We start from the raw sequence: 16,384 nt of genomic DNA on the forward strand, positions 1-16,384 counted from the left end.
ATTTTATTATAGAATGTAATCATGTCTTTGCAATATATAATATACTTGAGTCCTTTTTCAACATTCGGTTGCTAGGGACTCTGTCTCCTGACATTCTGCGAGGAAAGCTAAGGACAGCTTTAAGAATGGGGGACAATGCTGAACTTGAAAGTGTAATTATTGAATGTGTTGCAGCAGGTATGCCTGAACTGGATTCTGATATACACAGAGCACGAGATGTTTTAGAAGATTTTGACCATCGGAAAAAAGGTTCGGAAAACGGACTTTAAAAAATATGTATTGGGGTTAATCTCTTTCACTTTTAATTTAAAGAGCGCACTGTGAATAATTTCTGATTGTTTTCCTTAATTTTTCCCAAAATCCTTTATATATAATTGCGTTAACTTGTTGGAATTCCATTTCAACTGATTATAAAGTTAAAACAATTAGAAACTTCAAATTTCTATTTTACACTAAGTTAGTAATGTGTGTTTGGTTAATGCGCTTTTTGTTCTTGCAGGGTTTCTTCAAACTATTTTATTCTCATCTCATTTTATGCAAAGTAGTAAATTTATTTTAATAAATTTAGATTGATTATAAAAATTTGTTTCGCAGTTTCAAAAACGCTCAATATATTGCGAAAAGATTTATTGGAAGCCATTGAAGCTGAAGACAAAGACGCTTTAGAAAACTTAATAAAAGAATGTGAAAATGCAGCATATCCAGAGCTTGGATTCGATCTAATTAAAGCCAGAGATACTTTGGAAAGGTTGGGAGGAGGACGTGGAGGTTAGGCAATTCACATATTAATGATATTTAACAATTTAAATGTTACTCTAATTTTTGTTTATGTCGTATGTTTCTCAATTGACAATATTTTAAAAATCGTGAATTATTATGACAGCTCTTCCCCCAATGTCAGTGTCGTTCTTCTAATTTTCTCTAATAGGAACTATTTCCTCTGATACGTTACGGGAAAGGCTCAAAGAAGCAATTAAATTCAAAGACAAACGGGCGTTGGAAAAATCTATTGAAGAAAGTGTAGCTGCTGGTATGCCTGAACTTCAAGATGACATTCAGACAGCTAGAAACGTAGCTGATATTCTTGGCGGTGGGGCTGGAGGTACTATTGTCTCTGGTATTGTTTATAGTTTACTGTATTTTAAATGCATATTTTTAAATTACTGCTATTTTGAAAACAATTTGACACTTAGACATTTCGCTAAAATAATCTCTAATCAATATATTTAGATATTTAATAAATTTATGAAAATACTCTTGGTTTAGAAAACTTCTAGTAATTGTTCAATGATAGGAAAGGTAAATCGCTATATTATTTTACATTAACAACGATTACCCAGAGAGAAATTATCTATAAATGACAAGTCAAAGAACAGTAACAGTAGCTAAAGGTTCAAACCATTATTAGTTATTGATATAAGTACATAATGGTTACGTTAAGATTCGTAGTTACTGTTAACCTTAGCATGAAATTGTAACGCCTAAATTTCATTTTTGTTAGATAAATTATCTTCTGTGTCAGTAAGAGATGATCTCCAGAAAGCTATTGAGTCGAAAGATATCGATAGATTAGAAAAGGTAATCCGAATATGTGAAGCGGCAGCATATCCCGAATTAACTTTTGACTTGCATGAAGCCAAGAATATCTTCGAAAATCTCGGAGGAGATAAATCAGGTTCGCGTAATATTTTCCTCCATTCTTCGACCCCCACCTACACATCTTTTTATAAATATAAGAATTTTAAGAAAATTTTGTTTTTACTATATCTACCATAGTATTTAATTCAAACCGATTGACTTATATGTCTATATCCATCTATCTATCTATCTATCTATCTATCTATCTATCTATCTATCTATCTATCTATCTATCTATCTATCTATCTATCTATCTATCTCTATCTATATATCTATCTATCTATCTCTATCCATCTAGCTATCTATCTATCTGTCTGTCTGTCTATCTACTATCTACTATCTATCTATATATTTATCCATCTATTTATCTATCTATTTATCTATATCTATCTATTTATCTATCTATTTATCTATATCTATCTATTTATCTATCTATTTATCTATCTATCTGTGAAAGCGCGTAGCCTACTGGTTTTCGTGTTGCACTCATGAGTTCAATTCCTGGACCGGACGATGCGTTGTGTTATTGAGCAAAACACTTCCATTCACGTTGCTCTGAGATCATTGCGACATCTGGTGTGTAGCACATTTGTGCACCTGTACCGAGAATGTCAATTTGATGTAGTGAGCTAATGTACTGCACAAACGTTTGATCACCATAAACAAATCATCTCTGCAGATCCTTCAACAAAAACTGAACATTCATACATCATCTTCGAGTGAGAGGCCATTATATATCTATCGATAAACACTTCCTTACTTATGAATGATACAAGAAACCTTGCAATAAACACAACTTGGAGATTATTAGTTTCATTTCCACTCCAGCTTCAAAAACAATGAACAGAAGCATGTGTGTTGATTATTCCATACCGGTGGTTTGGTGGGAAACTCCGAGGTGCTGTATATGAGCGTTCGTGTTTTTATGTGTGCCTACACACACACACACGTACACACATTCAGATACACACACATATTATACATGCATACGTACAAACACACGCATATATGTTTAGGTGAGTTGAGGCGTCTACCAATAGAGTTAAATATGCAATTACTATAACTTTCTTAATACTCTATTTCAAGAAGGAATATTTCTTATATTTTAATTTTTCGCACATCAAACAATTCTATGAAAACCTTAAGCTACCAAAATATTTTTGATTTGTGATGTTATTAAATCTAATATAGTGTGTATACTGTTATAATATCTTAATTAGTTTCTAAACAACCTGAAATTCTACGTGATGAGATCAAAAAGGCAATAAAAGAAAAAGATAAATCAGCTTTAGAGAGTTTGATAAAAACTTTTGAAAATATAAGACTACCTGAACTCGGTTTGGATCTCAGTCGAGCAAGAGACGTTTTAAGAAATTTAGGTGGTGATTATGAAGGTTAGTTACCTTATAATAACAGTATGCGTATACGTTTGAAAACTAGTTAATTTCTATTTATAAATGAGAATTATAATTTTGACTCATAATGTAAAATAAAATCAACTGTAAATATTGATGGATTGAAATTTTCTAAATGAAAATAATCAATGAACATCCAAACTATCTTGTACTTTATATCTCTTTATAACTATAGATTCATTTCTAGAACATGTTCTTCCTTACAGTTAATATTTCGAAACTGACTTTATAATAATTTTCATAAGGAAGAAAACTTTTGTTTATCTAAATAGATGCGTGTTTATCCTGATAACTAGTATTTAATTTTTTTTATGTATTAGTTACTATTAATAGTTTTCATATTTAGTGGTGATATTTAAACCATTTCAATTAATAGGGAACGTTTCTGTGAAATCTCTGCGTGAAAAATTGCAAAAGGCGATGAAATCTAAAGATAAACGTTTGCTAGATTCCGTCATAAGAGAAACTGTGGTCGCAGGCATTCCAGAATTAGAAACAGACTTACAACAGGCTAGAAACATGTCTGATATTCTTTCAGGTGGCAGTGGAGGTCAGCATTTGGATTAGTGTTCTGTTTTATAATCGTATCTTACTGGTACATGTTTATAACATAAATAACATTTATTATTTTCTCGATATAAAGCAAAATGTCTTTTTAAAACCCTGCTAAGATTTGAACTTAAATTTAATTTTATATCATGTTAACATATTGGTGTTATCTGGCAATATTGTGCCACATTCTAAACTTTTACATAAAATATACTAAAATAGGTACTTGTTTCAAATTATTCATACATATATATATATATATATATATATATATATATATATATATATATATATATATATATATATATATATATATATATATATATATATATATATATATATATATATATATATATATATATATATATATATATATATATATATTATATATATATATATATATATATATATATATATATATATATATATATATATATATATATATATATATATATATATATATATATATATATATATGAGATAAATATTTTTTCCGATTAGATAAAAAGTCTCCTGCCTATTTGCGCAACCTATTATCAAGAGGTATCAGACAGAAAAATGCATCATGTTTACAAGAGGCTATTAATGAATGCGAAGCAGCTAAATATCCGGAATTATCCTTTGATCTGCGCAAAGCCAGAGACGTTTTAGAACAACTCACTGGACATCGTAGAGGTTTGCATCTTCTTGCACTCTTGTTGCGTGCAGACAAAGTGGCTAGATATCGACAAATTTATAAATTCTCACTTTTTTTACAAGTTTAAAATATTCGTTTATTTCATATCAGTAAACATTTTATGATTTCATAAAATATAATCGAAACATAGATTATTAAAAACAGACTTTAGATATCAATATTTAAATTACAATTAACGCGACAAGTTACAAATGTTCTCTCTTTTTTGCTCAGAAATGTAAATAACAATTGCACGTTATTGATGGCTTCTGTTTCGATGAATGCATATGCATATAATTGTATATATTTGTATCTTTCTCAGTTCATATATAATATGTGCGCGTGTGTGTGTTGATGTGTATATACTTATATATTGTTAATGTGGAATAGAACATCGTATTATAATTGTGTCATGTTTACAATATTTCAAGCGCAAATTTCTGTGCAACTGGAGCATGCTTAGTGAAGTGATTGTGAGAATCCATTAATACCAGCCAAATTTTGATTACTAGGAACACTGACACCTGAGTCTTTACGAGAAAAGTTGAGGGAGGCAGCTGCCACAATGGATCAAGACGAATTGGACAATGTAATAATGGAGTGTATAGCTGCAGGTCTGCCAGAATTGGATGCTGATATAGAAAAGGCTCGGCAAATCTCTCAGGATTTAGAAATGCAACGACACAGAGGTCAGATTGAAACTAAATCGAGAATTTACTTTCGTTTACACAACGACTTTAGTTTTAAGACTGATACTTATGTTTAAAAAATGTAGCTTCACGTTAATCATAATTATTTTAGTCTGTTATAGCCTTTCTTAACATTTTTCCTTTGTGTAAATAATTGAACAACTGATAGCAGATGATTTCATATTTTGTCAATTTATATATCGATATGTTATGATTTCACGTTATCTTATAATAGTTTTATAGTTTTATCAAACTATATTGTTTTAACTTTTTTATCAATCTTTTATCTATTTCTTCCCCTTCTTTCTCTCTCTCTCTCTCTCTCTCTCTCTATATATATATATATATATATATATATATATATATATAACTATTTGGTCGCACACCTCCATACGTACACACGTATACATATGTGTGCGCGCATGTGTATCTTTAATCTTACCGTTTCTTCTTTCGATGTTCAGACATACAATCTCCAGATTCATTGCGAAAGCAACTGGCACTTGCAATGAAACAAAAAGATGCCGGTCGCCTTGAAAAACTAATTGATGAATGTGAGGAAACAGGTTATCCTGAATTAGGTTCTGATTTGCGCAAAGCCAGAATTACGTTGGAAAGTTTAGGTGGAGGACGTGGAGGTTAGATCTCAACTTGTTTTAATTTTATCTTAGTTTCTATATCTAAGTACTTTCTATTTCGTTGTATTCCGATTGAGTAATTCTTGGTTGTTGAATTTCCTATAAGCAATTATTCACTTCTTTATTATTAACTTTATTATTCAATTTAGCTATTCATATTGGAGTTCTTTGAGATTTTCCCCACTTCTGAAACATATGTCAATACATATAAAACAGATTCCATCCTGTGATTTTTTAAAAAGTTTTTTTCTTATTGAATTGTAAAATATTAGAATTCTTAATGACTAGCTAATGCATATTAGAATCATCAAATATAGTGACGTACATTAAATATCTTGCTATATTACTTGAATAAATGCTGTTAAATTTTGGTTATCAGGAATAATGTCACCTGATTATCTACGAGACAAACTAAAGTCTGCAATGGAGACTAAAGACAAAGAAGCTTTGGACAGAGCTATTCGCACGAGTATTGCAGCAGGAATGCCTGATTTGGAAGCTGATATACAAGAAGCTAGACGAATGTCTGATATCCTAGCTGGTGGTGATGGAGGTTAGACTCAATGTGTTTATCCTTCGCATGCTGCCTGGTTTTAGTAGATTTCCGTAGAAAATCTATTAGAACTTAGAGTAGTTGCAAGTTTAGTAGTTAATTTTATTCATATTTAATTAATTTTTTTATCACACAATTTACATATTATTGATATTGATTTTTCCTTACAACTTATTTAGTTACAATTTGTATATTTTCTCTGTATAAACGTCAAAAGAATGAGCTCCAACGATTATTCGAATGGATGCGATAAATGTTTTCGACCTAACGTAGTTACTCTTACACGGTAATATAGCTCTGATTTTCGAGCAATGATATAAAATCGATTCAAAGTTTTATTAGTAATGAGATTGAAAATGTCAAATAATTACAAAAGTAATAAAGTAATTTAGAAGATGATATAAAATAAGGTTGATGATGATGGTGATGAGGTTAATGTAAGAATCGATCATGATGATGACAACGTTGATGATTATATGATTAAAACTTTAACTAGAAAATATTTAACGGATGTTTTCTTTTTTCTAAATGTTTGTATAGAGAGGGAATGTCCATTTTATTTACGAGATAATTTGGCCAAAGCTATCCGAAGCAAAGATCCACAGGCGTTGAATGATGCTATCAAAAGCTGTGAAGAAGCCGGATATCCAGAGCTTGGTTCGGATGTTCGTAAAGCAAGGGATGTTCTTGAAAGTCTTGGAGGTGGTCGTGGAGGTTAGAAGTTACAAAAAAATATTTTCTACTTTTCGCATGGCCACAGTAGTTCAAGAAGCAAAATGAGATGTAATTTACATTAAAAGAATTGTAGAATCGATAGTCGCTGGATAAAAAATATAAAAGAAAACTTTATTTATGTCCTGCATGCTAACCTGCCGAGATCGATGATGCTTTTATCCTTCCAGGATTGAAAACATTAGTGCTTGTCAAATACAGAACTCGATCTAATTGTAGTTGGTAGTATTTTGAGTCACGTGTGCATATAATGTATATGATCGATTTGTTTTCTAAACCTTGTTGTCACTATATATTTTTCCGTCAGGAACAAAATCTCCTCTTCAACTAGAAGAAAATTTAATAACTGCTATGAACGCGGGAGACAAAGAAAAATTAGAACGTGCCATAAATGAAAGCATCGCTGCTGGAATGCCTGAACTTGACAACACTATAACTGAAGCTAGAAACATTCTAGGTGCATTAAAGGAATCGCAGGAAAGAGGTTTGAACCTCCACTCAATTTTGAGATATACGTAGATTAGTAAAAGAAAAAAGAATTGTCGACTTTCATGAATGCATGCATGCATGTATACATACACGCACACTCTCACACACGCACAGAGGCACACACATTCGCACATAGACACACACAAGCATATGTATGAGTATATACATACTATCCATCTATCTATGTGTATATATGCCTGTATATATATATATATATATATATATATATATATATATGTATGTGTATGTATGTATGTATGTTGTATGTATGTATGTATGTATGTATGTATGTATGTATAAAAGATACAAAGAGTTTTCGTCAGGATGACTCAAACCAATACGTTTGCACTCTGAGTACTCAAATCAAATAGGTATGCAAAAATGCGAGCAAGTTACCTAATAAAACAGTTGAAGAAGGAGAAGAGTACGAGAACAGGACAACGGCTGAAACGTTGTGGTCAAACAACTAAGATATAGATATTAATCTGAATACATACACACATTCATATTTATATATATATTCACATACACATGTGCATACACACGCGTACACACTCATACACAAACACACATATATATATATATATATATATATATATATATATATATATATATATATATATATATATATATAATATTATGTTAGAAAATAAATTAATTTTGATTTCAGAAGTAATTCATACCTCATTTACAAACGAATCTATTATTTTTTTATTGCGAGAGATGTGTAATCATAATTTGAAAGAATTATTATTATACTCTGTCAGTGGTTTGATAGAATTTTTATTATATTCTTTCTTTGGTTTTACATTAGTGCCTAAATCTGCTGAGAACTTACGTGAGGAACTGAAAAAAGCACTAAGAGAGAAAGACAAACCCGAACTGGAAAGATTAATTATAGAATGTGAGGCAGCACAGTTAGCCGAACTCGGTCTAGATCTACGGAAGGCTAGACGAACGTTGCAAATTTTAGGCGGTGGTCACGGAGGTTAGCGATCAACAGCTACAAATATGCGCAATTCTGAACATATACATGCAAACAAAAATGCGTATATCCATGAATGTATATCTATGTATGTATGTATATATGTATGTATATGTGCATATACATACATACATACATACACACACACACACACACACACACATATATATATATATATATATATATATATATTCGTTCTTCACTCATTTATTACTGTTCTTATTTTATGTAATCTCCATTGTCCAGAAATCTTTCGTCACACATATGTAGCCTCTTCAACGACCCTTCCCATCCATGTGCATCCTTCTGCTCCACTTAATGTGCATATATATATATATATATATATATATATATATATATATATATATATATATATAATAGCGGTTAATTACATTTTGCTTTACTGTTACTTCAATATATATATATATATATATATATATATATATATATATACAAACATGATATTAAAGATTCAGTTCATAAAATGACCCTAAAATATACCTGGTGCAATGTGTTATAATAATTATGCTTTATAGTTAATTTTCGTACAAACTAAATGCAGATGTTATATATATATAATTTCCGATTTTTAAAATACATACACAATCCCATACATTTGTACTGAATATATATATATAATTTTTTTCGTGATGAGATAAAAAAAACAACGCTGTGTAGATTTTAGAACATTTATAGATAGGTCTTATAGGTGTTTCCAGGATATTTATTATATCCCTTCATCGGAGACGGTGTGAGAGAATGGTTAAGTAATAGTTAATTTAGATAAGCGTTGGGTTTTTTTTTATCTGATTACGAAAAAATTTTTTTACATACACACGCTGACATATGACCAACGTTCAACCCCTTATTCGCATAATCACCGAACCTGGAACTCAGCTACGGTCTACCAATAGCACTTATTCAGCATTACCTGATATATTTGGGTCTCAATGACACCATTACGTCTCATAACCTATATATATATATATATATATATATATATATATATATATATATATATATATCGTGTTAAATTATGCTTATAATTATATTATACTATATATACTTCTATTAAAACTGCAAAATAATCACAAACCGTTCCATTAGTGATATATATATACACCCCTTTCTCCATACATCAAATCATATAAAAAGTTTAACACTGTTCTCACTTCAGTCATAGCCAATTTTTGTAATATTAATATTTATCAAATTTCTGCTGATTAACGTTCAATAAAATAAATTTGTTTGATTAATTACGTGCCTTCAAAAGCGTAACGATGCAAATTAGACTATCAACGTATATCCTAGCCAATCTATGACTGCGTTTTATAGTATCCTAATATTCAATGCTGCTGATTGAGGAAGGAAGCCGAGTACTTCTCTGACGTATGACTAACAAGTCGTGAAACAGTCGGTCGGAGTTTCGCCCTACTTTTCTTCAGTTTATGGGGATCCCCAAAAACTGATAATGATATGAATATAATATAATGCACAGATAAATAAATGGAATTAAATAACTATATACATTAACAAATTAAATTAAATACAAAAAGAACAGAAAAAATAAGCAGATATAAACAGATGAACAAAATAAATAAAAGCGAATTAAACGAACATGTATAAACATTTGTAAAAGAATATAATAAAGTATGAATATAGTAAGAATATTATAAAATATTAAGGTTGCAACAAACAATTATTTTAAAGATTATCTGCATTAATTTTCATCCCGTAGGATCAATGTGTCCAGATACCTTAAGGAAAAAACTAAATGATGCAATGAAATTAAAAGATAAAATTACTTTGAATAAAGCCATTCGCGAGTGTGTAATTGCTGGATTTCCCGAAATGGATGCTGACATACAACAAGCCAGAGATGTGGCAGATAAACTTGGTGGTGGCACAGGAGGTTAGAACAATTATTTCAACCCGACTAAGAAACATAATTAAGAAATTTAGTATTTTATAAATATAAATAGAGTAAAATTTATATCTTATTGCTTTATGTTTTTATGATTATATTTGCAATAATACAGTGCTATCGCAGCGATCTTATTCTGTACAAAGCCTTCTAAATCGATAATTTCGGTGTGGGGATGTGTAGTCTAGGGTGTGTCAATGTAACAAAATATAATATAAATATATTATATGCACGCGTACATATAATACATGTGTGTTTGTGTGAGTGTGTGTGTGTGTGTGTGTGTGCGTGTGTGTGTGTGTGTGTGTGTGCGTGTGTGTGTGTGTGTGTGTGTGTGTGTGTGTGTAAAACAAAGGAATACAGTTTGACCTGGTAATTATTGAAAATGTTACATCAATTATCATGTTAGATTATACAAATAAAAATAAATTTAATGAGAAAGTGTGTGTCCTAGAAGATTATAATAATCAATTAAATAGCAAGTAATCACACTATCAGAGAAACACCCAAGCGGAGGGATATGAAGAAAATGTGTCATATTAGTTCTCATTCGTTAGAATTATTGTAATAGATCTAACGCCAAGAAGACTGAATTACAGATTTAGGGAACTAAATATTTATTGTATTCGCACATTTTTAGTGGAGAGATAAGCAATCTAAGAGATGGATAAGCAATCTAAGATGGATTCAAAGAGGTGACAGTTTCCTACATTATTCTTGGAAGTGATTTTATAACATCGCGTGCTGGAATAATAGTTACCATTTCCAGTGAGTTGCATCGCTACATCTATACCTTTGTGGATGTAGTCCAATATCCTTAGCTATATTTACAACGCTGTCCACTGCAATGTATCAGATGTTTTCGGCATATCTGGCCCTAGGTAAAACCGTTTTAGCCCGCATTTTTGGAGAGAATCTTTTTTTTTTTTTGGAAAGTTTGGAAATTCTAGATGAAAGAGCCCTAATGATGGACTTCATTACTGCTATAAATGATTGGAATATCTGTAAACGTATTGCAGATTTTCGTTGTGTTTGTGATGCGAACGATAAAAACTTGTGTTAAATTCGAAAGTTACATCCTTAAAATTAGCTACCTTACCCAAACATAAAAGATATTGTTAATTTCTGGATAAAAATTCTAAGCATTCTCTATCCCTCTCTAGTACTGCGTTACTACATTTACGGAAAGTAAGAAGATCCTCATTCTTACAGAGATCTCCTTCATTTCATTTTCAGGGAACTACCTTTTAATTCAAAATAAAAATGTGATCAGTAACTTGTGCTGAGTTACTTGATCCTATAGTTATGTCAAAGTTGTTAAGCCAGCTCTTTCTACTCTAATGTTTACCTTTGAATTCCATAACTGTATTCGTAGCCACTAATATCAAGACTTCCTGTCTGGGGAAGTTCTTCATACTGAAAATAAGTGTTTTGTCGAGGAAAGTTTGAGTAATAGATGAGTTCTGGCAAGAAATGTCTATTTTAAAAAATTTAATATTAACCTTATGATTTATGCCTTTAAACCAAATAATTACTTCTAAAGTGTTAGACGATAAGTTCAACACACGTTTTCAGTACATGTTTAATTCTGTCAAATATCTGTATACTTATTTTTCGACGTCTAACATTAAGGGACAAATTAGCCGAACAGAAAGATTTTTCACAAAATCGTGTCTATGGTACTTCACGTTTATGCAAGTTGTCTTAGGCAAATAAGGATAAGTTCGATCTTCTATGTAAAGTGGCTGACAGTCCTACGTCTCACAAAGTTGGTATTATCAAAATTTGATTCAAAAGTTACTTTATAATCTCTGCTCCGTGAAGCTCCTTTCTAATTAGATTTTTGTAAGAGTCACTTTTAAGTTAATACAAATTATCAGTTTAATATGAGTGTGCACGAATCCCAGATAATGAGGTTTTATAAAGACATTCGGTTTTCGTAACTTTTCATTAAACCGTAGAGTGTGGAGTTTGAATTTCATGTATCTAATTATATTTATCAGTTCATCTTCATGTCCTGCTAGATAAGGTGAGTTCCTATAGGATTTGAACTCTCGTTTTATTCCATGATAAAAACTAACCGGTTCATTACTCAGATTAGTGCGGTTAAAATAAACCCTCCAACGCATCCGACGTATAAAGTGGCTAGTTTTTGGATAAATGATTTTCTACTTAGCATACGGATATTCTCGAGTGGTACGCTTACGCAAAATTTCTCTATTCCATTGGTAATCCGTCGTCAGCACTCATAGAAGAGTGGAGCAATAGAGTAAGAGGACAGGGATTTAAGATATCTAGACTAACAGTGTAAAGGTAAGAACTTTTGGATTAGTATGCAGTTAATCTAAAATAGTTATTCGATGCAAATGTAAAACCAGAGAAATGCACTGGTTATGAGAATAGGGTACCCATCGTATAGTATAAATGTAGACGTACAAAGGAATGCAGATGAGAGTACTAAATTTATTAATAAATAACTGTCGTTTCGATAATTAGTAGAGATGATATATCAATTACCATTTCAGGTTATATAAATAAAAACTTAATGTAAAACCATACGATATTAAATGAAACTTTCAACCAATCATTTCATCAGATTTGGTGTAAATGGAACAACAACGTACATAAGCTGAATTGGTTAAATAAATATGTAGGGGTAACAATATCGTAGTAATGAAGTAGTAAGTTGTTAGAGAAACAACTAAGCAGGGGACTGTGAGGACAAAGAGTCATATTAGGTCCCATTCATTAGATCTATTGCAATAGGTTACACGCCAGGGATAATAACTGACAGATTTAGGAAACTAAAGATTCATTATATACACATAATAATAGATAAGCTGACTAAGGGATAGGTTGGAGCTATTGGGGGAAATCATTTATAAGGTTCAAAAGGATGAGAAAGCAATTGGAATAAAAATACGAAATATAGCTATAAGGCTGTCCACCCGAATTATTATTGAATCAGAGTTGATTTGAAATTGAATAAAAGATATTAAAATGTAGAATTATCTGTGATAAAGCTAGAGTAACACAAACCCTATCCTCTTACCACACACACACACACACACACACACACACACTCACTCACGCGCATATCTATATGACTAGTGTGTATGTGTTTTTGATGGTGACAAGTTTATAAGAAAGCCACTGCTTTACAAGGTCCTTAACAAGGCCATCGGGCGAAACAAAATATATTTTGTCGGACTCACGGTTATGGATTAAACTTAAATATGTATCTATGCATCTATATAAATGTATGTGTATGTACGTGTGTGTTTCTGCGTGTGATACATATAGAACTGTGACTAAAATTGTTTGACAACATCAATATATATTGTTAATATTTATGTACACTATAGTGAAAACACGAAAATAGCCTTACATTCAATAAATGCTTTGCAAAATAAATGAAAACCTAAGCTTATGTAAAGTCTCAAATTTTCTTGTAATAATATTAAAGTAGCTTAGTAGTAGTAGTAGTAGTAGTAGTAGTAGTAGTAGTAATGATAATTTACATCATCATCATCATCATCATCACCATCATCATCATCATCATTATTATTACCATCAAGGCGACGAGTTGGCAGAATCGTTAGCATGCCGGGCAAATTGTTTAATGGCATTTCGTCCATCATTACCTTCTGAGTTCAAATTTCGCCGAGGTTCACTCTCCCTTTCATTCTTTCGAGAATGATAAAATTGAGCACGAAGGTCGATGTAATCGACTTATCAGATCTTTTCTATTTGGCTGCAAATATTTAATCTCTTCAATTCCTGCTCGAATTGATTTCATATTTGGTCTAATGATGTGGCTTTATTTTCGCAATAAATCAATAATTGAAATGTTATTAGCTTTTAAAGTTTGAAAATTTTAGGTACTTTTAGCTAAGCGTAAGCCACAGACACATTCATGCCTGTTTCCATAGTAACACACCAAACATGGGAACTCTGGGAACTCTTTTGTTTGCGACTAAGAGGAATATATTCTATGCACACGTGTTGACAAATATATTTTACGCGAAACCACGCATGAATTCCCACGTTTAGAATACAAATTCGCAAACGTTTTTTGAAAATTCAAAAAAATAAATAAGTTATGAGGGGTTATATGTCGTGCATAATTCATTTGTTTACAGTTTCATATATAAACACGTGCTATTTTCGGAATATTGACAACACGTGCAATTTTCAGGATGTTGATAAAATGTGCAGTCACACAAAATGACAGCTTCCAAATCCTGTTTTCTCCTAATTACAGTAATGTACCAAATTTTAAAATTTTCAATAAACTCTAAGTATTCGAAAATTGGCAGCTAATCAGAAAAGATCCAACTTAACCCCTCCCCGAAATTGCTTGCCTTGTGCCAAAATTTGGAATCGCTAGCGCGCCGGGCAAGATTTTAAGCGGTATTTCGTCTGTCTTGACGTTCTGAGTTCAAATTCCGTCGAGGTCGACTATGCATTTCATCCTTTCGGGGTCGATGAAATAAGTACCAGTGAAACACCGGGGTCGATAAAATCGACCAGTCCCCTCCCCCAAAATTTCAGGCTTTGTGCCTATAGCAGAAAGAATTACTATCATCATCACCATCATCATCATCATCATCATCATCATTATCCTCATCATCATCATCATCATCTTCATCATCATCTATGAATAATTTCTGAAAAAATTATTTAATGTTTGCCTCCAGTGTAAGTTCATAATGATATTTTCTCAACCACTCTTCTAACAGACAAAAAGTCTCCAATTTTTCTCCGCAACCAATTATTAAGAGACATGAGAAAGAAAGATCCTGAAAATTTGAAAAAATCCATACAAGAATGTGAGGATGCTGGATACCCTGAATTGGCATCTGACCTCCGTAAAGCAAGAGATGCCCTCGAAAGTCTCGGAGGTGGTCGCGGAGGTTAGCCTGGAGTTAAACATTCCATGTCTAAATAAATTTCTTTCATCAAGTAGTTAGTTCTTGTAATGTTTAAACAGAGTACAGTTTTTAACTACAGATTAAAGCCATAAAAAGAATTTTTAAAGCCATTTCTAAGATTTTGTCTTTCAAAATTATATTATTATTATATGACATATTTTAGGAATTTTCCTATTTCTCAATTTCTGTATTGTTGGAATGTAAACAATAAGATGTACTTGGATAATGTTTTAGGAATATTATCCCCTTTCGCCCTTCGTGAGGAACTGCAAAAAGCAGTTATGGAAGGCACCATAGACGATATTGAGGAAATTCTTGATAAATGCATTGCTGCTGGAATGCCGGAATTGGACTCTGATATAGAACATGCCAGAAGCAAACTGGATGAACGACGAAAATATGAAGGTTCGAAAGTTGATATTGAGCAATTTTTTCTCAGTAATGCCATCATTTTTACGAGACATTTTCTCCTTCGTGATAAAAATCATTGAATAACGTGAGCTACATCATAATTTCTTTGATATTTTAAAAAAAGTTGTATAAAGGTGGTATACGTATATTATATGTACGTAAAGTTTTCAAAATTCGTACAATTGTTGAATATTACTGTAGTTCTAGTAGTTTTAAATATATACTTTTATTGCTTATTAATTTTGTTATTAAATTTTGCTTTGATTCTAAAAATGAAAGGTGAATTTATTGTTATGCTAATGGCCTAATGAAATCCAAATCTATTTCGTTCTTATATGTAGCTTCTCCAGATGCATTGCGTAGAGAATTACAGAAAGCAGTTGAAGCTGGAAACATGGCTGCTTTGGAGAAAGCTATTAGTCAATGTGAAGATGCCGGTCATCCAGAATTGAGTTCTGATTTGCGAAATGCAAGAGATATTCTAGAGAGCTTAAGTGATGGTCGTGGAGGTTAGATTTTTGTTTCAATCACGTAGATGTATAGTAGTAAGCATGTAAATGTATAATACTTTTACAAGCGATTACAAACGAGATGCATTTCAGTATATTGCACGAGAAATCTATTCCCCGTTGGTTTTAGTGGGTTCCAAATTTCATATTGTGTTTGTGCCAATAACATTATTGTAGCTCAATGATCTTCATCCTCTTTTAAGATGCTGATGTTTCCGAAATATAACATCGAATATGGCCTG

At 31.5% G+C, this 16,384-nt stretch overlaps 1 protein-coding gene across 1 annotated transcript in view; it reads left to right on the forward strand.

Annotated features, from left to right (window-relative positions):
- LOC115214248 overlaps nucleotides 1-16,384 on the forward strand; it is a 255,736-nt gene that overhangs the window by 201,102 nt on the left and 38,250 nt on the right. The window contains exons 77-93 of the mRNA XM_036504830.1: nucleotides 76-249; nucleotides 595-768; nucleotides 929-1,117; nucleotides 1,502-1,675; nucleotides 2,859-3,032; nucleotides 3,430-3,603; nucleotides 4,104-4,277; nucleotides 4,791-4,967; nucleotides 5,432-5,605; nucleotides 5,985-6,158; nucleotides 6,699-6,872; nucleotides 7,198-7,374; nucleotides 8,194-8,367; nucleotides 10,103-10,276; nucleotides 15,031-15,204; nucleotides 15,457-15,627; nucleotides 15,975-16,142. Of these exons, the coding sequence (XP_036360723.1) occupies nucleotides 76-249; nucleotides 595-768; nucleotides 929-1,117; nucleotides 1,502-1,675; nucleotides 2,859-3,032; nucleotides 3,430-3,603; nucleotides 4,104-4,277; nucleotides 4,791-4,967; nucleotides 5,432-5,605; nucleotides 5,985-6,158; nucleotides 6,699-6,872; nucleotides 7,198-7,374; nucleotides 8,194-8,367; nucleotides 10,103-10,276; nucleotides 15,031-15,204; nucleotides 15,457-15,627; nucleotides 15,975-16,142 (2,970 nt within the window). The remainder of the gene's footprint in view (nucleotides 1-75; nucleotides 250-594; nucleotides 769-928; nucleotides 1,118-1,501; nucleotides 1,676-2,858; nucleotides 3,033-3,429; nucleotides 3,604-4,103; nucleotides 4,278-4,790; nucleotides 4,968-5,431; nucleotides 5,606-5,984; nucleotides 6,159-6,698; nucleotides 6,873-7,197; nucleotides 7,375-8,193; nucleotides 8,368-10,102; nucleotides 10,277-15,030; nucleotides 15,205-15,456; nucleotides 15,628-15,974; nucleotides 16,143-16,384) is intronic.

Source organism: Octopus sinensis, linkage group LG7 (assembly GCF_006345805.1).
Source record: "Octopus sinensis linkage group LG7, ASM634580v1, whole genome shotgun sequence".
NCBI classification, from domain to species: domain Eukaryota; kingdom Metazoa; phylum Mollusca; class Cephalopoda; order Octopoda; family Octopodidae; genus Octopus; species Octopus sinensis.